Source organism: Primulina eburnea, chromosome 2, assembly GCF_022965805.1.
Source record: "Primulina eburnea isolate SZY01 chromosome 2, ASM2296580v1, whole genome shotgun sequence".
NCBI classification, from domain to species: domain Eukaryota; kingdom Viridiplantae; phylum Streptophyta; class Magnoliopsida; order Lamiales; family Gesneriaceae; genus Primulina; species Primulina eburnea.
In genome coordinates this window covers 40983309-41011091 of record NC_133102.1, presented here as the reverse complement: position 1 = coordinate 41011091, position 27783 = coordinate 40983309, and the positions used below count along the sequence as shown (strand labels likewise).

Genomic DNA, 27783 nt, shown 5'->3' with positions numbered 1-27783 from the left:
ACACATTAATCGGGATTTGACCAAATTTAGACTCGTCCTGACTGATTTAATGTGATGTCAGTTTTAAACCCGACCCATTGTCATCTTTAATAAACTATGAATGAACTAAGTTGTCATTGATATTGCCTATCTGATTTATAGCGACAAACTATAAACGTTTATGATACTAATTTTCATCAATTACTTCATTCTTATTTTGATTTGAAAAAAAAAGGCTTCATTGGTGCAATTTATTTGTATTTTATTGTAAGTAAAATAGATTTTTTTAAAAAAAATCGTAATTCATACAATAGATAATTGAAACTTAATGTTATATACATCATAATATTCACTGATGAATTAACCTTGTAATTTGTTGCTACATAATAAATTTTTTTCAAAATTCCACAGCGTGCTTAGTAGAAATAGGAGAGATGTAAACTTGAGAAGATCGTCATAAATCTCATTCATTTGAAAAAATAAACGTGCAAGTGACAATAACACAGAGAAATGACTCTCCTCTGAATCACATTTTTTTAAGCAAAGAGTTCAGTTCCTCAATTGAGAGTTGTACATTACGAACATCTGCCTCCACCTTTTCAGACACATAGCATGAACTGCATGCCATGGCTTCAAGCATCTGCTTCTTTCTCGATGTGGTTTCAGCTTTTTCTCTATGCAAACCTTCTATTTTTCGGGTTTCTTCTACCAATTCATCGTCCATCATCTTCATTTCTTCCTCCTTTACATCTGCTTCAAACAAGCATTGGTGGTATTCGAGAATAATGTACTCCAATTCGTGACCTCCATTCTCTTTGACCTTTAAAAGCATTTCTTTTTCTGCAGTGATGCCTTGAAGCTTGCGGGTCAACTCTTCTACAAACAGATTCTCTTTCTGCACCTCCAGTTCAAGTATTTGTATTTTATTGTTAACTTTTTCTAACCTCTCTTTCACAGTTTCAGCCTCCTTTCGAGTGTCCACGAGTTTTTCTTTATCCTGCTTTATTAGATTTTGCAGCTTTGTTTTCTGTTCCTCAGAATTCAGTAGGTCGGTAGCTTTGCCACTCAGCTGCCAGTTCTTTTTTGCATTGTCACTAGCAGTTTTCTCAACATTATCAATGGCAAGGAGAACCTTATCATTTTCTAGTTTCCGATTTTCTTCATCCATTTTTAATCTCAATTGTTCAATCCTGCTCTTCAACTGAGTTTCGGATTGTTTAATCTTCAAAACTGAATTTGTCAGTTCATCCCTGGAGGCTTCAAGACGCGTCAACTTCTCTTTTCTCTCAAATTGATGTTGTAAAGAAGTATTGAGGCTCGTTCTTGCTTGAGCCTCAAGCTGTTCAAAGTAGCTAAAAGAAGAAGAAAAACCTGTCAAAGAGTTTCCGAGAGCCAACAATTTCTTGTTAAACAGGCCTTTTCTCTCCTGAAGCTCTGAAAAAAGGAGTTTGAGTGATGCACATTCTTGTTGCTTTGCCTGAAAAAGGATATCCAATTGGCAAATTTCTTCTGAAAGAACATCTTCACAGACCATTGCTCTCTCGAGTGAACCAAACATACTTAGCATTTCTGCGGAGTATGAAAGCTTTTCTTGTGCCTCAACAAGCTTATTTCTTATTAAATTTAAATCTTTAGGTACGTCCAAAGGAATGATAGGCAACTTGTCTTGCATCTCCAAATTGATTCCCGCACGACAATTTTCATCAGTGTTCTTTATCAACATGTTGCCGTCTTCTAGTTCTATGGGTAATTTTAGCTCATCTATTTCCATTCTTTCTTGATCACATGGTTCAGACTCGTCATTCTTCATGACTTCATCAAGAGATTGCTTACCAGCTATGTGCGAGTTAGATTCATTCAGACAAGTTTCCTCTATCAAATCCTCGACCATTTGCACTGGATTAACGAAACCCTTTTCTTCCCTCTTGAATATATCCGTGATGGAAATAGAACTGTCACAAAACCTGAGACATGGGCCTCCATCAATGTCAACAAGCTTTTCCTGACAGCTCAAATCTTGTTTATTGTCTATGTTTTTATGTTGATCAGAAGAAATAACTCTTTTATACTCATCCCTCTCTCGCATGGCCTTCTCATATAGACTCAACAATTTATCATTTTCTTCATGCATTTCGGCAAGTTGATGCTTTAGATTCTCAAACTCTATTTTCATCTTCAATTCCTTCTGTTCAGCTACTTTAGCAGGGTGGCAGCTGTGTTCTTCAGTTTCAACCGAGCTCCTTTTATTGTTTTCAGCAACCACTCTCTCGTACAAATCAATAAGTTTATTGTTATCGTCAATTAAGACCTTAAGTTTCATCCTCAACTCGTCATTCTCTTTGGACAAGAAAATTGCCATTTCATGTGCTTCTGCTTCTCTTTGGCTGGCAGATGCAATTGCATCGACCATCGTTTTAAGTTCCAATGGATCGCTTTGCCCAATATTAGGGATGTGATCATTCAATGAAAAAGGAAAGTCAGCTAGTCCCTTCTGCACTCCTCCTTCGGCTAAGGCGTTTTGGGATAGTTTCTGAGCCTCGAGCTCTTTAGCCAAGTCAATTACTTGCCTGTATTTTTTTTCCAAACATGAAGGCACCGGTATTTAAGAATGACTGGAAATTACACAAAAAAAGTCTTTTTCGCAGGTATTATTATACTACTTCTAGAGCAGAGTGACAACAACCATACTGAAAATTTATCATATGCTCAAGTAGCAGAAATAAATGTTAGATTTGGTTAAAGTCACCTCTCTAACTTGTCTTTTTCATCAGCACACAAGTCAAGTTTCTTGCGAAGTGAGTCAAGCTCTGACTGATTCTGAATTGCCTGAGAGAAAATGGCAAGCAAAGTTTACAGATGACTAGAAGGTAGAAGAGGACCAAACAAAAGAGAAAACATGCTCCATTTTAGTAACCAACTCATTTTCTTTTTAAACAAAAGAAACTCACAGAAATAAAGATACCTGAATGCGCAAAAACTCATTCTCCTCGTTAATTGAGGAGCGCCAAGGAGATGCAGATTCCTGTAGAATAACTAGCATATATCAAGAAATGCATTGTGCTTGTTAAAAGTCAGCTGCTATAAAATTAGAGTAAATAATTAGAGTTAATGATTACAGAGATTTATTCTTATCATGATGTTTAAACCTGTTTTGATTGGGTGAAAAACAAAATTCATTCTTCATGATTTTTGTTTTGACCAGGCCTCCCAACAAATCACCATGTTAGGTATCTATCATCTTAAAGCTTGTTTATCAGTTATTGCTCAAGCCACATTTTCGTAAATTAAATTGACGATATTCCAGTGTTAATGCTAAAGAGAAGGCGTAACATGGTAGACTTACTTTTTCAATTGCCAGCCCTGGATTTAGAAAGTTACTATCACTCTGATTATCAATCATCTTAAGAGAACTTTCTTTCTGTACGATGAAAATGAAATATCCTTCAGCTTCGTGAGCTATAATCTAAGCAAAGAATTATTCAAATCTCTGGAAAAGATAAGAACCTGATTGTTTGTGGGATCTGTTTCATGCATGAGTTTCCATTCAAGAGCTTCAAGCAACTGCAGCAACAAGATAGTGCTTCAGAAGAATGCAAACAACAATTTAACATGAAAGAAATTGCATAAATCAAAATCGAAGGGTCACAGCAACATTCAATTTGGAAGATGCAATTATAAAGTATAGACAATACAATTTTCACATATAAAAAAAATTAAGAAACGATTACAAATTAAACTCTGTCATTATTCACTTCAGTTCTATATCAACAGAAGGAAGACACACAAAAGGATACAAAACCAGGTTTTGAGTAATAAACACCTTGTTTTCTAGGATAATAATTTGTTCACTCATTCTTTCCTGTTCACCTTCCTCAACAAACGACTTCAGCCTGGATTTCGAATAAATTAAAATACGGCATTAGATTAGAAAGAGGAAAGAACAAATTGTGCAAGCAAATGGAGAGCAATACAGGGAAAAAACAAAAGAAAAAAAGGAAGGATGTAAAAATCAAGAGTTTAAACAACAGCAGAAAATCTAAGTATAGCCATTTCAACTCCTTAAGAGTTAAAGCCGTTGCATGAAAATGGTGAATTTGACAGAAATGAAAAGATCTATACTTGGTTAACTATTATCGTTTTTTTGATAATAAATGACAGGAAAGCATACAAAGCATAAACATGCCTTTTGACCTCTTCTTTCAAGCGTAAATTCTCCATAGCAAATCTTGTTGCATCCTGGTTACGGTCTACCTGAGCACGTAGTACCTCTATTTCTTTTAAATGTTCCTCTTTTTCTTTCACCAAGTGAATCTCGGCAGAGATCTTTCCAGAAGCAACAGCTTCTAGTCTTTTTAATCCACTTTCTCGAAATCTTAATCTCATTTTCAACTCATGAATCTCATCTTCTCTCTGTTTTACCTGTTACACCATATACACAACAAATTAAATTGTCCAAATATTTGAAGAATTCTATTGGGATATACATGTTCCAATCTACGAATAAAAGAATTATACCCCTAATGGATGAATCATAGTATATTCAGCGACACTCCAAATTTCTTATTACAGAGAAGAAAATTTATTGCCAAAAAACAAAAGCAAACAAGGTCTTAGCATCACAATATTCTGCTGCACATGAATTTCATTTACTTATTCATACTCGTGAAAGAATTCTTTGAGGAAGAAAATGAATTCGACAAGAACTCAAATCAGAATGTACATACCAACCGCAATGCTGCCTGATTCTCTGCTGCCAATGCCTGCAGTACTGTATCTTTATCTTTTTCCCTCCTGAAAGCTCCGACAAGGGCAACTTCATACTCTTTTTTCTTAAGCTACAAAAAGTTCAATTAAATGGTTATAAATCGAGTAATACACTCTCTCATACACAGGGATTAGTGAACATACATGTGTCATCTTCTTTTCAGATATAAGAGGACTTGAAAATCCATGAAGCCCATCCCATTTAAAGGGACCTGGAGATCCTGGAAAGGGTACTGATAACACATCATCATCATGGCTTTCAGCTCCTCCATTGACTAGACTTCGCAAACGAGATACTTCTTTCTAGCGTTTTCATAAATGAAAATGATCAACCATAACATCACTCAGAAAATGATTTGAATACTGATGCAGAAAAGTAACTAAGTGATGTTTCAAATATTGACAACACCTCTTTTAAATATTGAATTCAATACCTCTTTAAGTTATACATGATATGATCAAACCGTACAGTCTAAAATGGTTATTTGTTGAGCAGAAAGATCTACTAAATTGTGAAAACCCGATGACATCATTATTAACACACCATTTGGTTTTTCCTCATGATTACCATTTCTGCAACAGAATAAAAATGAATGCAAAACCATAAAACTGATTAAATTATCGTAATACTTAATTTATTTTTAGACGTAAAAATACTACCATGAGAAATCTTAATTAATGGTGGCATTGAAACTTAAACAACACATTCCCTGAATGCCCATTACAATGTCCATGCTGGGGTTGGGGAGGGGAGGGGGGGGGGGGGTGGGGGGGGGGGGGTGGGGTGTGGATCGAGACAGGAATTTGAACTGTAGTAGATACCTTGAGATTTTGGTTCTCAAGCCTCAAAGCCAGCACGTCTCCAGAAGCATCTTCATTAACAATAGCCTGTAAAGCAACATAAAGAGAGTACAGAAATAAATAAAAACAGCTTTAACTTACAGGAAAAGTGCTATGGTGGGTTCACCCATAGTTGTCAAAGGCGAGCGCCTCTCGCCTTGAGGCGAGAGGCGCCCCCAGGCGCGGGTGTTGCGCCTGGGGCAATCCCAGGCGCAACAATTTACAAAGGCGAGCCCAGGCGCGCGCCTGGGCTCGCCTTGGAAAGGCTCTAAGGCGCGCCTAAGATTGCTTTTTTTTCTTAAAAAAAAAATTCTGTAACAGAGAAGCTGTATTTTGAAAATGCAACTTCTCTGTTTTTTTTTAATATTAACTTAAAATGTAAAAGGTCCAACCCAATCCCAAACCCTAGCATCCCAGTTAACAAATTAAATAAGCGACAAAGAGATTTGCAGACTACAACAGAATTACAGCCAACAACGTGACGACAGTTGGATGATTGAAGAATTTTAATCGTGTTACTTATTATTGTGAACTTATTAATTATTTGTTGTTTTGTGTGATATTGTGACTTAATTATTTCATATTTTAATATATTATTCTAAGATAAATATATTTTTTTTAAAAATTAAAAGCATGCGCCTTGCTTCGTTAAGGCGCGCGCCTCGCCTTGCGCCTTGCGCCTCAGGCTCCAGAGCCCTTGTGCGCCTCGGTGCGCCTTGCGCCCTTGACAACTATGGGTTCACCGTTCGAGTAATATAATAAAACTTTCTGACACCTGATGTTCAAAATTTGTAGCTCATGACCAAACTTTTTGCATGACTCTACATGTTACTAGAATTTTGTTTAGAGTACAGGTTGAGTTTGTTATTTCGAATTCTAGAAAGGAAAGATTGTTTGAGCCATAGAATGGAGCAAAGCTACTTACATGATTTTTTATAAACTTGGCACGTTGAGCAAACTTTAAAGTGCTCAAAGTCTCCAGTGAGCAGCTGCAAGGTACAGCACAGTTCTTTGTGACTTTCATCGCAAACTCTAATGAGTTTGTCATAAATGCGGAAGAAAATCAATACTGCAATGGTTCCTCCAATAGTGAATGTCAAAGAAGATCTGACCTTATGGAGGGGCTGATATTTGCAATAATAATTGTTTTGGCATTTCCTCCTAGTGAATCCTGCAGCATCAGGTAGAATAAAAAAATGATCTTTAATTGAAGTGCTAAAAATTATTTAAGTTTTAGCTACTTAGATCTTCAAAAGTACTATTCACACATTTTAATTTTATGAAAGGTAAAGGAAATATTTGTGTCAAAATACAGAGAAGAGAAGAATAGAAGTTGGAATCCAATTTATTGAATTGACACCAACAAAAGAGCAGCCCTCACATCATTCAGCCTCCAAAAATACATAAGTAGGATGACCAGCATGAACTTAAAAGAAATGCCATTGACACATAACTAATGGGATATTTATCATGAAACCCGAATAAAATGTATAATTCTTAATCCAGAGACAAAATATTTCACCTGAAGCAAAAATGTCAGCTTGGAGTCTCTGTAAGGAACATGGACCGACTTCCCATTGGAAATGCTCACAAGATTCATTATCACAAGTCTGCGTGTTACAAGACATATTTTAACTCATGTAAACTATAAAATCATAAAAAATTAAGGATGAGGTGCAATATCTGAACTGAGAAATATATAAATGATAGGTAACATACCCCAGTGTAGAAAGTGATTTGTTGATGTTACTAGCTTCCTTTAAACGTTCACCTTCTGCACCGGAGCTTTTTTGCCTTTATTTGAGAGAGAGAAAACTTGCATTCGTCAAAACAATGAGAATGTTCATAACAATCGATACACCACTTTCATTTTTACTATCATTATTTTACTTCACCTTTCAGATCCAGCTAAATCCACAAGATTAAGCCGAGCAAAACGATGATGAGTCACCCCCTGGGATTCCCACTGAAAGACAAAAAATAACGTGGTCAGAATACAACAATTGGAGGAATATGTTGTCTAGGGAAATCGTGACCATCTCTACCTTACTCTCCGTTATACATGTGAACACGCTATGAGAACGGCTACTAGCAATATTCATGTTAGTTGCGGCTACTTTTCTATTTGCCGCGCCCTGAAAAAAGTGACCAAAAATCATGTAAACCAGGATAAGATGCTTAGAGATAGCTTGTAAGCAATGAGTCATGAAATCAATCATCAAGAATTCATTATCACACATCTTCGGTATATTGACAGGTAATGAATAATTGTGAAAAGAATTATGTACTAACCAGATGAGAGACTGAAATATAAAGTATACAAAAAATCTGATATAACGGTACTGACAAACCTGAATAAGTTGTTGGATCACTTCTCGAGCACTCGTAACTTCTACCTCAGTAAGATTGTCAACATAAACACCTTTCTTAGTGTCTTCTCTTATCTGTGAATTTACAAATTAAAGATTAAATCAGTTCATAATTTTGGCTCAAAAGGAAAAATTGATGGCATGTCAAATGCAACATAGATATATGAAGTCTCCTTTTCTGCTATTGCAATTGTGTAACATGCAACCTTAATATTACCATTTGTCCAAAACACATCATTGAACTATATTACCTCGACCAAATGAGCTTATGTCTAGTTAAATATGAAATTTTAGTAAGAGTATGATTGAGTAATGAACTGATTTTTCCTCTATCTAAATAAATATATACTAAAAAAGTGAAATTTTTGTTACTTGGTACATGAAAATGAAATCTTAACATGATGTTTCATCCACCAATGATGATTGATCCCTTAAAATGTGATCATAAATAATTACAGCTGAATTTGAAGATAGCTTCGTGCCAGGTACGGATGAGTTACAAAGTAAGCAACTTGTATTGAATAAAAGAAATACCTGTAAGTTGACAGATGAAGGATCTAAAAGATCAATGATTTGTTCATTGTAAATCTCTAGGAAAGAACATTTACAAGTAAATTTTAGTTTTTCCTCCCTACGAGTGTCTTTGTCCTGCAATGACAATGTGAAAACACGAGACACCGCACTATTATCATACAAACATATGCAAATCCTTTATTGAAAGAGAAGCTAAATGGCTTTAAAAAACTGTAAGCTTTTAGAGTAAACCTAGAATAATCAAATAAAACTTCCATAACACGAGATAAATAGCAGATGATAGAAATCCACAACTCTTTTCTTACTAAAGATAAATCATATTTACATACCTTTTGAATTCTGGAGAATAAATATTCAAAGATTCTAGGTATCATCCCACAATTAATGCTATGTCTCCGAGTACCCCCCTCAATATCTCCAAGCATTGTGTGAGTTTTCCCACTACCAGTCTATGAAATGAACGAAATGAAACAAAGCTATCAAAATGGTGAGGAAGTCTACCGTAAGAAATTGTTTTAACAGTTACAAAAATAGTAGGTAAGCACAAGTCTCTGGGACTATTAATAATGTAAAAAGTCAATAGATAGCCACTGCTATGAGTACCTTCAATATGTAATTTGAAATTTTTAAGATCAAGGTGTTTTAACTCACTTGCCCATAAGCAAACATGCAGCTATTATATCCTTCCATGCAATTCTCCACCATTGGAACCCCAGCTACTTTAAAGAGCGCTTCCTATTCAAAATTACAAAGTTGAAAACCATGGAATAAAAAATAAACTCACGAGAGAAGCATGTATCAAGCAAGATTATGTACCTGGCTAACATTTTCGTCAGCCACATAGTCAAAGGTGAATCGTGTCTCTGGATGTCCCGTCCACATAATTGTCTGGGAACTTTCTTGTTTAACACATTTATTGCTCCCTTGAATTGATATCTCTGTACCGCTCAAAGGTCGAGTTCGGATTATGACCTGTATATTATCAAATCAAAAGCAGAGTATCACTACGGAAAGAAAACTGCATCCTAAACATAGACTTTCTTTTGTGGTGGAAGACTGTTCTCCACGTGTATGGAATATACTTGGTGGGAAGGAACTTGAGTAATGCAACATATCAAAGCTCTGTTGAGCTTCGTGAATCAGGAAATCTAAAAAGTACAACATTCTATGAACCATACAGCGGCTACCTCCACAACTGATGATGCACAAAGTTCAACACTAACCTAACTCCAATCCCAAAATTCAAAACGCTACACTTAAAAATTGAAACCAATAAATAAACTTCACACGGAAAAAGAAAAGAGAAGAAAAATCACTGACCTGAACGCTATGCTCTTTCCAAAAGGAAGGGTCTTCTCGGAACTCAAAACTCCTGCCACTGGCGTAGGATACGATTTCGTCATCTTTGGATGACTTGCCTTTGTACGAAGAATCCTGCAGCAAGGTAGGATCTTTAGAAACGGATTTCAACAAAAGTTCCGGGGAGCTGGAGCTTTTCATTAGCACAGAGGTGGAGTCCGACGGATCGGAGGGTTGGCCCAAACGGGTTCTGAGTGCGCTCGACTCGAAATTGGAAATTAACGGCATTTTGAGGGATTTTATGGGTTGGAAATATCTTCTTCTTGATTCCCAGTGGAGAAATTTCTAGGGTTTGGGGGAGATTGGAATTATAGCGGAAATGCGGGTCGAAAAAATTATGTGAGGGAGAACCGTTGAGATTTGAAATTTTTGAATTGGGGAGGAATGGCTCCCTGGTCACTTTTTTGAAAATTATTATAAAATATTGCATATTTAAATGATAATGATGATATTTGATAGGTGTTTATTTTCTAATAAAAATGACGTCATTATATTAATCTTAGGTGTTATATATCTATATTATCTCTTACTATTTATTAAGGCTGAGTAAGTTAGAGTAACTTCATTGGTCTGTTTTTTAAAATATCTAAAATACCCTTCGCCCCCACTCTCTACATTACTAATTATATATTAATAAAGTGTTAAAAAATAAAAGCAAGTCACAGTGTTTAGTAGATAAAGCTAGTTCTTAATCATGAGGTTGAGGTTAATTTGCTTGGTCTTTTTTATCTTTTATATTTTTAGTTCATATATCAAAATTATATTAGATAATTTCTATAAATATATTTTGATCTCATTTAAATATAATCAATAATTTAATATCGTACAAGCACGCAACTCGTGGTGTTGTACTGTCTATATTATCTATACTATTATATTATATATTTTAAGTGTGAGACTCTTAAAATAATATCTAGATGACACAAAATATTTAATTCACCCAATTTTACATAGAAAATTTTTTTCTTTTAAATCGAATAATTTTTTTAAATTCAAATAAGTTCGTGTTAATTGTTTTATTATTATTGGATCAAATTAAAAATAATAAGTATTCTGCAACATGTGTCATATTTTTCTTAGTATCTATTGGCATTTCACATATGCGATATATGGACTGTGTCTCGCATATAATATAAATAAAAAATGAGGCACTTAATTAAGACAAACTTTGGACATTTAAATGTTTTGTTTAGGTTTTAGATGATTGATTTTTTGAGTAATGTATAGAAATATATATATATATATATATATATATATATATATATATATATATATATATATATATATATATTGGAAGTTGTGCGTGAGTGATGAAAATATTTATATTATACACATATTATCTCGAAATATTTATGTTATACACATATCCAACTGGAATCGTTAAATTTTGTTTTGAAAATATTGTTTTATGGTCTCGAAGCATTTAATTGATGCAGACTTTTTTTTTTTTTTGAAAAAATTGATGCAGACTTGAGTAATACTCAACAATCCTTGGCACATTTTCTGAAATATACATATATTTGTTAAATGCCACCAAATTGAATTTGTTAAAAAATAATTATTATATCATACAAGTAAACGTGTAATGTGTTAAATGTTTGATAATAAATATACAGTGAATATCTTATTAATGTTAAATCTTTTCTATTTCTTTTTTAAAATTCAAATTTGAATATGATGTCTTTGAAACTATTAATATATTTAGATATATGTATTTCTTGTATCAATTCATTTAATTCCATTATGTTTTAAGTTTGTGTCTTACTTTTATATATTAATGTTAAGGAATTATTATTATCTAAGTGTTTTATCGATCGACAAAATCAAAACATCATTTAACTGTTTCAGGAAACAGCTGCAATCTTCTGTGTATAACAGAAGCCGGTTCAACCGTCTAAACTTACAACCGCCTAGTCTTCAATCGCTTGAATTTCAGACCGCCTATCATTCAACCGTTTGAAGCAGAAGAAGTTCAAACTTTTTGAAGACTTTAAATCGAGTCATTAAAGAGTTATTTATTGCTTACTTAATGAAAGACATTCTATGACTGGTTCAGGACATTCAATGGTTTTGCACCGCTACAAGTCAATCATATCATGCACCAGTCCCAATATTGATATGCATTTATGTCACTATCACATAAAAGAAAGATTATTTATATCATACGAGTTCTGATGGTAAAAACAGTTTTCATAAAAGAATACTCAGCAGTAACTCTACAAGGAATGAGATTCAAAGTTATGCCAGCAAGAGAACATTTAATGTTTTGCAAAAAACATTTAATGTATTTGCAGCTGATAGTGACACATCATTATAAAGTTACAAATTAATGTTACTTATCTCTTTCCGACCGTTGGAATGACAGCTTATATAAAAAGAGTTGAAAATATGCAAGAAATACACAATCATCAAGCTTTCGACAGTGCGATTACTACAAGTCCGCGTACTTAAAGAATCTGAGCGTAATCAAAGATCATATACCTAATCGCTCATCAATCATACACTCAACAGAAAGATATCTGATCATTCAATCATATTCATGCTACTAAAACGGATTGTTTTACTTGCACTAGTAACATTTGGTTATTTGATTAATAGTAGTGTCTGGTGAACCAAGTGTTCTTAAAATCCAGAAGTGTAAAGTGATAACTAAGAGTTCCAAAACAGACATTTGTGATAAGTTTTGATTGGAGTAGACTGTTGCAAACAGTTTTGTAAAGCTAAAGTCTTTTAGTGGAGTCCTTCCTACAGAGAAAGAAGGGGTTACATATGAGTCTTATCTCCGAACATCTATAAAAATCATGTGTCTTTACTTTTCGCAATCTTTTACATTTCAAACCATATCTTGTTGATTAAACTGTCAACCGATTGAAACTGTCATTAGAAATATGGAACTGTTTTCCGCATTTTTCAAGTGGTTCATATTTATAACTATTTGAAAAAAAATGTAACTGCTAAAAGCGGTTGAAAACAAATTTTAAAATCAAATATTTTAAAAGAACTTATTCACCCTCTATGAACTCTTTCTCGATCCTAACAATTAAGTTATCGTTATTTTCTAAAATATTAAATAAAATATATAATTTTTAAATAATATTATTTTTTCAACTTTTCAGTGAACAATGTTACCGTGAATTTTTGGTATAACTATTTATCTCAATCAAACATTATTACAAATATTTTTTAACATATTCTCAAAGATGATTAAAATTCTAATCAAAATTTATTCATTTAATAAATTACCATAATTATTACTTTTTTAAAATAAAAAAAAATTATTCTTTAAAATTATGATAGAAAAAATAACATATGTTTTTTAAATATTTTTTTCTAATTTTTTTATTCATAATAGTTTCACTCATATAACACATCGAATGCAATGATAAATAAGTTAATTTGAAAGCAGAAGATTGCTATCATCGTCTGTTTGTTATCTCAAATAATATAAATATTTTTTATATAATAATATTTAAATTTCAGATATATTCAATAAATAGTATTAATAATTTTAAATGATTAAATTCAAATTCTCATACTTTATTAATTTTAATAATTAACTATATAAAATAACATTACATGCATCACACAAATAATATACTAATATCTTTAAATCGTGTAGTTGTTCGTCTTGCGAAATACATTTTATACACAAGTTTATGTGGTCTTCCAATAATCATCAATCGAAATATGTAGGAACCCATCTTTTTGCAATTAAATTTTTGTTCCAAACTTCAAATTGAGGTACACATCGATTGGTATAAATTATTAAGTTGAGTGTTGAATACCAATATAGTAATATTATTATTGATGGTTATTATTTTAGTATGAATTTATGTTTAAAATTGTTAATTATGCTATTATAGTCTATTTGTGTATTATGTTATTGATCTTTTTGCATTTTAAATACAATGCGTTGATTATTTTTTTAATATGTTATTATAGTCTATTCAGGTGCTACGATTTATCTATACTTGTGACGGCGTAGAGTTTCATATCTCAACATATATAACATTTAGTTGTTTACATTTTTTATTTTTGTTTTACGACTCACACAATCAATCATATCATATAATGTATTATCAAACATTTGTCATTAGATAAAAACAATAGTTATTAGACAAACACAACTTTATTTTCTTATACTTGTTGTAACACATAACCTCATACTAAACGATGGATGGACACGAAAGAATGTACCTACTTTGGTGTTAATTAGTCGAGCTGCTAGGGCAATGAGTATGAGGGAGGAGCATATTGCTTGCTTTAATTTTTGTACTAGGGTATTTACTTTTAGGCTGTGTTTGGTTCAAATGATAAGATTACTAAATGATTATCACATAAATGATTAAAAATGTGATTACTTCAGATTTGTATATAGTGCTCAAATAGGTGTTGCGTTTGGTTTGATTTTGAAGTGTGTGATTAACTAATAAATTAACTTTGTAGTACCAAAACTACCCTTCCACATATTTGTTTAATTATTAAATTCAGACTAACTTTTATCTCTTATCCTCAAATTTCCTTCGTCAACTATCCTCCATGCAATATCTTCGACAAAAACCCTAGCCGACATCAACGTGAATAGGTCCGAATAGATGTATGAAATCTACCCGACAATCTGTGGATCGTGATGTGTTCTAGGTGAATCATACATCCGAAGGACTGAATTTTCGATTGTTCTCGTTCTCTTTCCGTCGACTTAGCCAGAAATTTTGACAGATAAAATATTGTGCGGAAGTAAATTGGATCTCCAACCTTGTCACTGGCCGTTAATGTGAGTATTTCTGGAAAAATGGTAGTGTTTGTGTTATTTACAAATTTTGTTTCATTTCCGAATTGTTTAGTGTAAATATGTGGAAAAAAAACTTTTTGTAAGTTTACAACAACCGAAATGGATTGCAAGTTATATGGGTGTAGTTTTTAAATGTTATTCAACTATGATTTGTCTGTTTCTCGTTCGTGTAGGATTTAATTTTCATATTCTGTGACGAATTTGAAAAAAATTATACTAGTTCTTTGTAATAAATAAATTGTTGTAGTTTAGGAATGAATAGTTGGGTAAAACTTCATTTTGAGGACATGTTTGTAGCTACATGATCTAGCAAAACTTGCACTGTGAAATCCTCAATAAAAATATAGTTTTATATGCTAAAAAATTAATCGCAAGTGCACGATGTCAAGTAATAGTATAATGTACCGGAGTACGAGTATCGTTCCACTGAAGACTGTATTTAACAATTATTATTTTCAGTTATTAGATCTTTAGCAACGAAAAGTGATTGGGTGTTTTATTACTACTAAAATCAAATAAACATGCAAACAAAAATTATTCAAAATCAAGTAATGAAATATAATGTCTAAAATGGTTGAGTAAGATTCAATAAGAAATGAATTTGTTGGGAATATCGGTTCACCTACCCCTCGTTAATTAATTAATTTATTCGATAATGATCATATGCTTCCGACAGGATTTCCTATTCAATTGAGCACACTCTCTCGAGCTATGTCAAACTAATTCTACTCAATGAAGTAATTAAATATCTTTAATTATTTATCAAGAGTGAATTGCATGTCGATTTGTGAAATCCCTTAGTTTTCGATCCTTAGGACTATGACTATCGGCGCGTATCCAATTTCATATGTCTATGTAAATTGTAGATCCACGGATTATACTACTCGTTCCTATCACAAGTTATTCTCTCGAACTCACTCGCAATATAAAAACGTTGTTAAAGTTAGCTACACTCTAACAACACAATAAAACAAAAGTATAATCAAGAATAAATCAGAATCGAGATGTAAATTAATTATATCAAAGTTTGGGGTAGGATCCCCTTAAATCCCAACAAATATTAAGTTTAGCTACTAAAATTCATAGCGAAAATAAACAAAACTAAGTTCGAAATGATAAAAACTAAATAAGAAATACTAGCGTTGACGAAAAACACGAAGAACGACGTCCGAAAAGCTTCAAATCTTCAATCCAAGCGCAAAAGTCTCTCCAAAGCTTGTGGCGGCTCTGAATAGTGGTCAAGAATGTCTGATTTTCGTGGCTCTTTCCCCTACCATCTCATCCCCATTCAGAATTAAAGGAAGAAATCGTCCAAAAATCTTTCCAAAATAACGAGCGCGCCCGGGCGGACATAAGTTTCCGCCCGGGCGGATGACTCTCGCATATCTTGAATTTGTATTCTTCTTTGGCGCGCCCGGGCGGATGTAAGTTTCCGCTCGGGCGGACAACTCACGCAAAATTTTTTTTTCTCACGCCCTGGATGCGCCCGGGCGGATGACAATGAGCGCTCGGGCGGAGATCTCTCGAATTTTCCCCCTTTGATCTTCAGTTTTGCACGAATCTTCTGCATTTTCGTCAACTAAACACATGAGTAACAATAAAACATAATTTATTCTAAAATATGACAAAATGCATGCAATTTAGGTGGAAGGCAAAGAAGGCCTCCTTTCGGGGGGCTCGAGCCATCAGTGAGATACCACTATGGACTAAACGATAAATGCAACACAATGCGACAAAACATGACATGAAAAACAAGTAAAATCCACCTATATCACTACATAACTAATTTTAAAATTCATTCAACTAATCTTTTCCATAACTTTCATGGATGTGAAGACACCACTACAATGCGAGTGCGGCAATGGGTCTATGGTATTACGTGAAGCTGGTCAATACTCAACCCGACCGGGCCGATATTACTTCATATGTCCGACCGGTTTGAAACATCGGAACCGATTCTTTTGGTATGATTAGTATAATGTGGAAAAGATTTCTGGGAACAATGAACCATCATCGAAAAATGAAATGAGTTCAAATGCGTCACAAAATCCCACGTCTCCTTTAACATTTCGTCGGCACACACAAGCATACAATGCAGCTTCTAGTTCACAAACTTCTATTCTGAAGAATACCGATACAATTGACATGAAACAACACGTTACAACGGATACAGTTATGGCATCTACCACATCCGGGAGACCCACTAATGCAGTGGAGCACACACCTTTATATGTGGAACAACTTTGTTGTTGTTTTGGATGTTTTTGCCTATTACTGTGTTTACTGATGTTTTCATGGTTCTTATTATAATTTCTAAATAAATATTGTGATGTGACTAGGTTTTCTGTTATGTAATATCTGTTGCGAAATGTATAACACGTTGATGTTAGATATCGTATGTGTGATTGAGTTCTTGTTGTCACTATTTTGTTATGGAATATAAAAGTATTTGCTTGTGTTATCTTTTTGTTGCTTTTCATTAAAATATTGGTAATACTAATTAATTATAGTTTAGATTCTGATGTTGAATATAATTTAGAATCCACTTTCATCATTACATTTGGCTTCTTACCTTCATCGATCAATGCAACTTGAGTACTAACTTCATCCACAGGATGCATTGTCACATTGGTAAGATGACAGTAAGAAACACATTCTCTCATTTTCAGATGTTTACCATTTTTTTAATTGAAGAAAAACTTATGTCAACAACTGTTTTTAGAAGATTTCCCATAATGAAGAGGTCAATTAATTTACAGGGATTAAGGTGCAGGATTGTTTCTGAGTTGTGGTTCTTCAATGTGATGCATTTCTTGTAAGAAATCAAGTAATATGAAATTTCCTTCTTGCTGCATCCGAAGGTCAGTGAGTTGTCTATGTTGTCTTCACACTTTTCATGTTTATTTACAAGCATGTAGGCAGATTGATGAGATATGCTTTCAATTCACGTCTGAATAATAATTAATTACTTTCTATCTATTTACGTCTCAATTACTTTGTAATTGTCATATATTGAATTAAAATTAATGTCTATGTGTAGTGTTTGACCTATATTGCCTAAAATACCAAATCAATTTAATTTTATATCTTAGAGGATATGACATTAATTTTGATAGATTTCTATGTAATAAATTCTTGTTGGTGTGTACTTAAGGGGCTTTGAGAAGCATGAATTGGTGCATCTGAAAATAACACATTTCTTACATTTGTAGGAAAAAAAATGTCTGTCACTTTCCCTACCTACTCTGAAGGTTCTGTTACTAGCAAATATAAAATTCCAGTGGTATCCTTGTTATCAGATGAAGAAATCGAAGGTGCTGATCAACCTCCAGAAGCCTCAAAGAACAAAAATATTGTTTGTACGTCTCCTACTCTTTCATTGAAGAAAACAGCTGGCCGAACAACGAGTTTTGACACTGTCGCCGACATGTACTACAAATAACTAATGAAGCATTTAACAACCAACAAACGTGGTGTATTGCAGATAGTAGGTCGAAAAAGAATCGTGTTGCAACTGATAATTGTGTACATGTTGTCAATCTTGAAACATCGGACGACTCAAGTGGCTAAAAATGTTATTTTCTTCCGTAAGTCATGCGGTCTTGCAACCACCATTTTGTTTATTTTTTATTGTATTATAGTTGTATATATGTACTGCATGGTTAGGTTTGCAAGACTAGTTTTCTTTTATGGTGTGGCGTAATGGGATTTGTACGAATCATTATTAGTACGCTTTATGCTTAAGCGTACTTGTTTTGTAATTAACTTATAATCTTCACCTTTTCCAGTTCAGTGAATTATGTGTATTTACCACATTTCCAGCCCAACAAAAATGTTCGATGTAAGCGTGCATGTTTACGATATTTGTAGGAACAACTTCATTATAATGTGTAGCTTGTAATTAAACAAAAGATAAGAAACTGGAGTATAATTGTTTCATAAGATTTTTAATTCGCGTATTTACATTATGTTAGTTAATGTATTTAAATGATGCTATATTAAACTAACCAGGACGACTTCATCACAACTTATTCACATCAACAAATGAGACAACGAAATTAATAGAAAGTTTGACACGCACCCAAGTTCATAACCCAAAAAATTGGATGTGAAGCTGAATATTACACCAAAACAAAATTTCAGCAACTATAGGCATATAGTCAACGTCAGTTTAGCAACCGTCTCGCTAAGCTCAATCTTCCGGCATCACCTAAACGCAAGAAATGTGATAACTTGGCAGGGTTGTCCACCAATATCTCAATAACAGTTACTTTCTCGTCTTCGCTCAACTCGGGAATTGTCTCCATGACCTTTAACACATTGTCTTGTTCCATGCGCATCTTCTCGTCCTCTGCATCTTTTTATTTTGTCAATTGTTTGATCAGGTATGTCATTGTATCTTTCGTGATGATGGCGAAATTATTAATGGCATCCACTATCGCATCATCATCATCATCCACATGCTTCCGTTTCTTACCCTTCGACTTTGCATTTGACGTTGGTCGCGACGATGGTTTTAAAGACACAGACATTGACTCAGCACCTCCCTCGTCAACAGAGAACATTTCCTCGAGGCTCATACCTATATTGTTTGGTAGTTCAGGTGTCATTGTAAGGACGTCTTGAACTGCTGCAGTAAAATGTTCCGCTTTGTCTCCGATATCACGATCATTACCAAATATTTCGCACCATTCATGGTAATACATCCACCTTTTGTGTCTCATTGATCGTGCATTGTTGTCTGCCTAAGAATTTTATAAACAAGACAATGAGTTGCAAATTTTTTGTGAAGAACATAAGTGGAGAACATTTTGGAACAAAAAAATTACCTTAATTAGTGCTTCCCATATTTCGTTTGATGCTTTAATGGTCTTCTCTGTGTCGTTCCATCCGACACCACTTTTACTTAAAATTCACCAAAGAGCCATACAATTTCTTCCAGACATGCACTTTGGAGTTAATATGTGGGTTGCCACGTAAGTTTGTGTTAGAAAATACAACTTTCATACGATTTTCAAGAAAAGATAAATAGTCTGGCCTAAATCCACTGCCGCTCTTCCAACCTTCTGTGGAAGCCTTTTTCAGTGCTTGTATCAAACACTCTTCCTCACATTCACTCCAAATACATCTTGCTTCTCTGCTTTCTTGGCTTTGCCAAGACAACTCTCCGAAGTTCCTCCACTTTGCATAATTAGGATGTTGCCACTTCCGTTGTCCTACTCCTGCAAATAACACAGACCACTAGTTAAGCATGTAAGAAAAACATCAATAATTGACACTCTCAGATTTTAATTAGGAAAAAAAAATTAATTTTGTACCAGAAATCAATCAAACCAAAATAATATAATTAAAATGCAATCATGTTCTCAACATTTAAAAGTAACGAACATCAAATGCCACAAATATAGCTCCTGAAAAGGTACAACAAGATAACTACACGAATCCGAATGTTTTAGCTAAAATTGTTCCACATCAATTTGCGAGGTTCTCCTTCCATGTATCCCACTCAGACGATGATTCGAAGCTGTTGATGAAATCATCTTGTGTGTCATTGGATGGACTTACTACGTCATCATTCAAGTCCTCAATTGGATCATCTGGTATTTCAGACCTGATGAAGATATGAAACAACATACATGCCATTATTATTCTGTTTTGTGTCTTCAATGGATAGAACGAAGGACTTCGAAGTATGACTCATCTTTTCTTCAACAAGCCAAATGTTCTTTCGATTACGTTTCGGGCTTGAGCCTGTCTCCAACTTAATAACTCCTTATAATTATGTGGTCCATTTGCACGGTTTCCCCAAGCATTCCTTTGATATCGTACTCGCCTGTACGGAGTCAAGCATCTCTCGACATTTGGAATATCCATTGTCACATAAGTAATAACAACCTAGAAATAATAAATATTTTATTATCTCGTTAACATTATGTAAGCAATAAATTTATGAAGAAATAACTAAAAATGTTTGCAACCGATATTAAAAAATAAAAAAATAAACAAAACGTGACAGTTAATAACAAAAAATCATAGTAACAAAACCTCTTGGAATTTTCATTATATCGTCACGAGTCAATGCATCTTTAAGAACTCTAGCATCCGCTGCAGATCCCTCCGGCCCCGTAAGTGCATATATGAACTTCATGTCCCGGTCGCACACTCCAAGAGAGTTGACTGCAATAGTACATTTTCTTGTTCTATATCGTGCCTTGTCCATTGTAGGTACATGTACACTTATATATGTTCCGTCCAAAGCACGAAGACATTCCTGTACAATTTATGAATGATACGTTCCTATCGATGTAACTATCAACATGTTCATACATGATAACTTCAAATGTTTATTTTGTACAAGTAATTAACAAGGGCTTGAGCTTACCTTGAACCATTTCCAAGATTCGTTGGTGCAAGCATCATCGACAGGCGATGGTTTCACCAGTAGTATATGATGTAACATGAGAATTGAAAAGAGCGCTTGATGGAAATGGGTGCTGATTGTATGGCCACTACGTATGTAGTCATGACCAACAAGTCGAGTTTTCTTGTGATGAGCCAATATAGACGAAAACATTGTGACATTCTCTTCAATACGAACATATATAGAGTCGACTAGTCCTCCAACATTAGTTAGCAAGTAACACAATCGTGCAAATGCATTCCTATTCATTCGCAAGTTCACCACACATTGAACATATACTATTTCAATAATACGGTGAAAATGGTTCAATTGGACATTTATTCTTTTTGTAATGTTGTAGGTGACTGTTGTTGTACGCGAATGGCACCGTCGTTTCGAACGTAACTTCATTCGTTGTCGTCTCAAGTATAACATAATCAAGAAGGATCGACACATGATTTGGTGAAGAATCACAAAAGTAGAATGCGTCTACGCATAATGGTCATCTATTGCAGATACTTCAAAAGATATTACAATTTTAAATTTGTTTAAAAATGCAATTACAAATACCCAATACAATTTCATATACACAGTACTGGAAGTTGGACAAAAAAAAATTCTTCTATATCGTTATATTTCAGAATAAATACTAATATAACACAAAATAAATTTTAAGTCAATATGAAACACAATTATTTCTTTACTATTAAGAAAATCCTTGCTGTTCAAATATGGATTATTACACGCACATCTACCACCATGTCTTTAAGTAATCAGATGATAAATTATTATTCGGTTTTGGTTTTTCAGTGTAATTAAATATTATTGATGAAATCGCATAAAAAGGTCGGTAGAAAATTAATATAACAAAGGAGAGATACAACGATTACTCAAACACATATAACACAAACACAAAACAAAACAAGATTGAGTTAAACTTTGTCAACTAAGTAGGAAAGAACAGATTTTAGCCAGAACACATAAACGGGAAGAAAGGTCAGTTGACGACACAGTGAGGGCAAAAATTTGTGTGAGACGGTCTCACGGGTCGTATTTGTGAGACAGATCTCTTATTCGGGTCACCCATGAAAAAGTATTACTTTTTATGCGAAGAGTATTACTTTTTATTGTGAATATGGGTAGGGTTGATCCGTCTCACAGATTATGATTCGTGAGACGGTCTCACATGAGACTCACTCCACAGTGACAGCCTCCTCAGATGTATGCGAAATAGGGCAAAGTAAATCCGAGAATTTAACATTAGATAACTTAAATTCGATAACAGATTCTGCAAATTAAACTGTGAAACAAAGAATTTAAACACTAAAGTCACCTGATTTCCGAAGCTTTCAACGCAAACAAGAAATACGTAAATGACACTCCTTGCTTCCTTCACACGTTGTTGTCTAGTTGGATGAAAGGGTAAAATAAGAAAAGATACGTCGGATACAAAACATGACTACTAATAATGGGTTGGGCCATGGTTTATTTAAACCAACCTAGTACAATAGAGTCAATTGGATAGAAGATTGGGTGGGTTTGTTAAAAAAGAACCAAGCATTGTATTATGATAGAAAAAATTAAACAAACCCATTTATATGGGTTACAAACGCTGCGTTAGGTTATTAAATAAAAATATAGTAATTTATTAAATTTACATAGAACATCACACAATTTATCACAATTAATAAATTATCTATATGCTTGAACTATTTAATATTTATCCACCTCAAAATATTGGTTTAATTTACTCATACATGTACTAAGCAGTAACTTTCATATCGTGGTGAATTTTCTATTTTTTTTACTTTTATTTTTTTTACACGTTCAATGTGTTTATGAATAAAATAAATTTATGTCACTCCATATTTTCCATAGATTTACATCAATTTATGTGTATCAACATGCTAGTTGAAAATAATTTTAATTATTAAATATGTTGCGTACACATGACAGATCTTTATTTATTTATATATTTGCGTACACATGATAGATCTTTATTTATTTATTAGATGAGTCAATCATGTTTATATTTATATATATAAAAAAATATTTTTAACATAACAAATAATATTTTTTCATGATCCAAATTAAAATTATCTCATCTTAATAATATCATAATAGTTTTGTTTTCCAAAATATCCACCTTTCACAAAATAAAAAAATTATTAATGAAAAATATGCCTTTAAAATTAATGGGTTGAATCTCCAGCAATAATTAGGGTTTAGGGTTGGGGTGGAATCAGGACTGCACATCCGCGCTTCAATTTTTTAGTCGTCGTATTTTTGTTGGAGATTCTTTGTACAAAATATAGTAATTGTGTAGATCGACATGAAGGTGAAATCGTCGAGAACCATTGAATTTTCATCAGACGAAGAAGTCGGGAAGGTGAAATATCGGAACGGAACAGTGTGCAGCAGCGACGATGAAGAAGCCAACGCAGACCTCAGTCTGGAAATAATTGAAAAAGCCATGCTTCGAAAGCGTCAAAACATTCCGCGGGATGACAGCGTTTCCGATATTGTCACGAATTTGAAGCACGAGAGAAAGAAAAAGGACAAAAAGAAGAGTAGGAAGAGCAACGGACCCGTAGTTTCCGACGCTGCAGTAAGCATTTCATTTCTAGTTTTCTTATTAGCAATAATTTATTGGTTTTGCAAGTATAGATTTTGTGTGGGTTGAAGGATTTCTTTTACGGATTTGAAAACTTTTGTTTTAAGTTCATGATTTGAGTGGGTATGCGAGCTTATTTTCTATTGAATTCGGCAAAAGCCAAGTCCTTTTGTCGAGGCTGACCATAGTAACTTGTCACATTTTATTGAGTCATACCGTCCACCGATTAATATTCTGGTACCTGTTTCAGGAGACGTTTGAAATAGACATGGGTTTTCGGGATTTTTGTGGGGATTTATTTCAGGTAAATTTAAAACCTAAAATCAAGATTAGTTCGTTATGTTTTGCAGCTGGCTGCTTGTAATTGAATTGCACTACTATTATTTTTTTGTTTCTGTTATGTTGGAAGAGCAGTGAAGAAGCGCATTTTGTTTTTCGATCAGGCTAGTAATTCGTTTGGCTGGTATTTTTTTATGTGATATTAATTAATGGGATTTAGTGCTTGTTTAGATAAAAGCATTTGGAAATCTGTCTCCTGATCTAAAAATTACTTTTCATTATTTTTTCGATCTTGTGTTTTTCTAGCTCTTGTTTTTGTCAGACAGGAGCATTTTTGTTTCATTTCCTTGTGTTGAAGCATATATTTCGTTAAGCTGTAATTTTCGTTCTGTTTGACATTTGGCCATGATTTTTTTTATTTAAATTTATCATTATCTTTGATTGTGTAAGGTTGATAATGAGAAGCATGTCGATAATGTGAAGGATAAAGAGAATTCCAAGACTAACAAAGCCATCGAAATTTCTGATAAAGATGTCGAAACAAATCCTGTTGAGGTGTCTGACAATACAGTCCTGAGGAAGCTTCTTGTGAGTTGAAATAATTTGTGTACAAGTGTCATTTTGGGTTATTCACGTGTCTTCACAAGAAGGCTTAGTTTGGTTGTTACACATATCATGATCTCAGCGAGGGCCTAGGTACTTTGATCCTCCAAATAACAGTTGGGGAGCATGCTATAATTGTGGGGAAGAGGGGCATACAGCTGTCAACTGTACTTCTGCTAAGCGCAAGAAACCTTGCTTTGTTTGTGGGAGCTTTGAACACAATGCAAAACAGTGTACCAAGGTGTGTGCTTGAGACCATGTCCAATTTACCTGAGTTTTTCTTGGAATATGAGAATAATTATTCAATATGTCGTTTTCTTATTTCCTCGCTATTGTATGAAGTTCGTCTGTATTGTTCATGGGCTCATACAAGTTCCCATAGTTTAATCCACAATTTTTGCATCACTGTTTGACGGTATATTATCCTGTGATCTTGGATATGCAACGTTGACAGGAAGTCTCGAGGCTTGTTCACAAGACTTTTGCTGTTTAGAGTTTTGTCAACTGATTTTCACGCTTTGTTTGTTTGTCGTGTTCTGTCTTCCTGATCTGGGTTCCATCTTTTTTATTTGGGAAGGGACGAGATTGCTTTATTTGCAAGCAACAAGGACACCGGGCAAAAGATTGCCCTGAAAAATACCAGAGCACAAAGATATGCCTAAGATGTGGAGATGAGGGTCATGATATGTTCATATGCAGGAACAGCTATTCTTCCGATGATCTCAAGGTCCTCCTTTTATGCATGATTACATGAAGACATAATTTCGACAGGATGTTGATTTTTTTCTCGCTCCCTAACTTTTGCAGAATATACAATGTTATGTTTGTCAAAGATTTGGTCATCTTTGTTGTGTAAAGTGTAGTGATCCTGGCCCAAGAGAAGTTTCCTGTTATAGGTGTGGTCTGTCAGGCCATACTGGTTTGGTAAGTTTTTACCTCATCCATTTTTTATTATTTTCAATTGTTACTGATTAATTGGAAGTAAGTCAAATAATCGGGGCTAAGTTGCTGTTGCATGTAAAGTTTTTTACATTTTGACCAGCAAAGTGTACCACATTCAAATATTTGCATGGCAAGAATATATTAGTAGCAAGCATGTGGTCATTTATGTGTTTTTTAACAGGCAGTGATTGAATAATGTCAGGTTGTCGTTTGACAGTACCTCTTGTATATTGGCTTTTGATATCAGATCCAGAGAATACGACATTCTTTATGTAATCACTGACGAAACATGAGCTCATGAATTCCTTTCATTATGTTGTGTCATCTATTAACCTTGTCTGCAAATGGGATTGTGGTCTGAATTGTGCCTGTGGTGGGTGTTGTTGTGACACGAGCACACAATCACTGATGAAGCATGAGCTCATGAATTCCTTTCATTATGTTGTGTCATCTATTAACCTTATCTGCAAATGGGATTGTGGTCTGAATTGTGCCTGTGGTGGGTGGTGTTGTGACATGAGTACACAATCACTCACGAAGCATGAACTAATGAATTCCTTTCAATATGCTGTGTCATCTATTAACCTTGTCTGCAAAAGAGATCGTGGTCTGAATTGTGCCTGTGGTGGGTGGGGTGGTGGTGTGACATGAGAACGCAATCACTGACGAAGCATGAGCTCATGAATTCCTTTCATTATGTTATGTCATCTATTAACCTAGTCTGCAAATGGGATTGTGGTCTGAATTGTGCATGTGGTGGGGGGTGTTGTGACATGAGCACGCAAGATAGTTTCAGCATCTCTGATTCGTGGCAACATTCTCTAACCTTGCATGCATCATTTCCAAGTCATGTATATTTTGTTTATGCAGGCTTGTACAGGGTCCCGCATGGATACAAATGGCCCAGGATTGACACATTCATGCTATAAGTGTGGTGTCGAAGGACATTTTGCTCGTGAATGCACCAACTCAACAAAGGTACGATCGATAATTCTTCACTCGTTTGCGTAGATTTAAGCATCCCAAATATCAGGTCTGAACCTCACATCTACTTTCTTCCCCAAATTGGGTACTCCCCCGAGATATGCCTCTCCTTTGTATTGTCACAAGAAATTTATCTTTGTTTCTCTTCCCACAGTCTACCAAGAGAAATCGTGAACTATCAACTCCTAAAGTAGGATCATCTAAGAAGAAGAAAGACCAAATGGAATTCAAATCTGCACCTCACGACCTTGGCCACAAGTACCAAAAGCAAAGAATTCAGTACAGTGAACCCACATCACCTGCTCACATTAAACACAGAGGTGGTTGGACCACTGAACATCCCGGAGATTTTCACAGCACCAAATCCAAACCAAATTATTGGAGATCCCCTGTAACCCCAAACAACAGAGGGTCTAAGATCTCTAGTTCAAACGGCAGTTATTCTTCCAGCTCTCGTCCTCCCAAAAGATACAGCGACTTTAATACTGATTCGACGCCCTATAGTTCGGGTCATTATTATCCACACAGATTTTCAGCTTCACGGTATAGCAATAGCGGTAATGACCGGTTGGGTAGAAGTTATAATCGTTGGTAGATATTTGGTCTTCATGGTTGTTTAACTCATCAATGGGTTCTCTTCTTCACCATGATGATCACGTTTCGTTTTTAATGGGTGAGTGAGTAAGCTGAAAAGCAAAGTTGGCTTGGGAATGCTGGATATCCCGTGGCTGTTTTCGAATGCTGTTTTCATCGTCGTCTCCTTCCCAATCGGGAATGTAGCATCTTGCAAACCATGCTATAAAGTTATTTTCCGAGGACGCGTGTTACTCATAATATTCGAATCAAATTTGCTGGAAATCTCCTGATTATGCATACACCAGCCTAGCCTTGCTGCTGTACCTTGTGTTTTTGTGTTTAAATCATGAAAGTCTTGTTATTACTCTATCCATCTATGTATCAATTTTTTGCATCTCTTGATAAGATACGTCTTTTTCAAAATTTAAAATTATTCTTTGCATTAATTTATTTTTTCCCTATTTTCTACAATATTGATTTTATTTATAAAATAATAAGATTATTATTTTGTTTATATTTATATATTTATTATTTTGTTTATATTTATATAATTCATAAACATTAAATTTTCTTTTAAGTTAGTTTTGTTGGACTAATATATTCTATCTATGTATTTGCTCTTTGTTGCAAGTCTCCGATTAAATAAGAAAAAATAGCATGGGGTGGGTATTTGGGAAAAATTTAGTATATTTGGAGGGTAAATTAATTATTTTACGAGTATATTTCTCAATAATATGATAATGATGAT

The 27783-nt window shown here is 34.2% G+C and overlaps 3 protein-coding genes across 5 annotated transcripts; 1 reads left to right on the top strand and 2 right to left on the bottom strand.

The window, feature by feature from the left end:
* Positions 1-395: 395 nt before the first annotated feature.
* LOC140823207 (kinesin-like protein KIN-12E) lies at positions 396-10199 on the bottom strand. 2 transcript variants are annotated; one of them, XM_073184412.1, is made up of 22 exons: positions 9807-10199; positions 9303-9458; positions 9138-9221; positions 8816-8935; positions 8487-8600; positions 7935-8027; positions 7629-7718; positions 7479-7549; positions 7303-7377; positions 7106-7193; positions 6696-6754; positions 6509-6572; positions 5566-5631; positions 4888-5046; positions 4704-4814; positions 4163-4398; positions 3800-3869; positions 3484-3540; positions 3323-3397; positions 2942-3001; positions 2726-2805; positions 396-2546 (listed from the first exon to the last, which is right to left on the bottom strand). In XM_073184412.1, exons 1-22 carry the CDS (start codon positions 10071-10073, stop codon positions 506-508), a joined length of 4236 nt encoding a protein of 1411 aa, XP_073040513.1. In that variant the 5' UTR covers positions 10074-10199; the 3' UTR covers positions 396-505. The 2 variants fall into 2 exon arrangements, with proteins under 2 accessions (XP_073040513.1, XP_073040514.1); XM_073184413.1 differs by lacking the exon at positions 3323-3397.
* A 9910-nt stretch (positions 10200-20109) lies between these two features.
* On the bottom strand, positions 20110-21307 carry LOC140824319 (uncharacterized). Its single transcript, XM_073185921.1, has 4 exons — positions 21020-21307; positions 20678-20908; positions 20471-20532; positions 20110-20248 (listed from the first exon to the last, which is right to left on the bottom strand). Exons 1-4 carry the CDS (start codon positions 21305-21307, stop codon positions 20110-20112), a joined length of 720 nt encoding a protein of 239 aa, XP_073042022.1.
* A 1926-nt stretch (positions 21308-23233) lies between these two features.
* Positions 23234-27426, top strand: LOC140823206 (uncharacterized). Of its 2 annotated transcripts, XM_073184410.1 has the most exons (8): positions 23234-23645; positions 23902-23955; positions 24381-24518; positions 24616-24774; positions 25111-25260; positions 25341-25457; positions 26346-26453; positions 26614-27426. In XM_073184410.1, the coding sequence occupies exons 1-8, from the start codon at positions 23370-23372 to the stop codon at positions 27052-27054; spliced, it is 1443 nt and encodes a 480-aa protein (XP_073040511.1). In that variant the 5' UTR covers positions 23234-23369; the 3' UTR covers positions 27055-27426. The 2 variants fall into 2 exon arrangements, with proteins under 2 accessions (XP_073040511.1, XP_073040512.1); XM_073184411.1 differs by lacking the exon at positions 23902-23955.
* Positions 27427-27783: the final 357 nt, after the last annotated feature.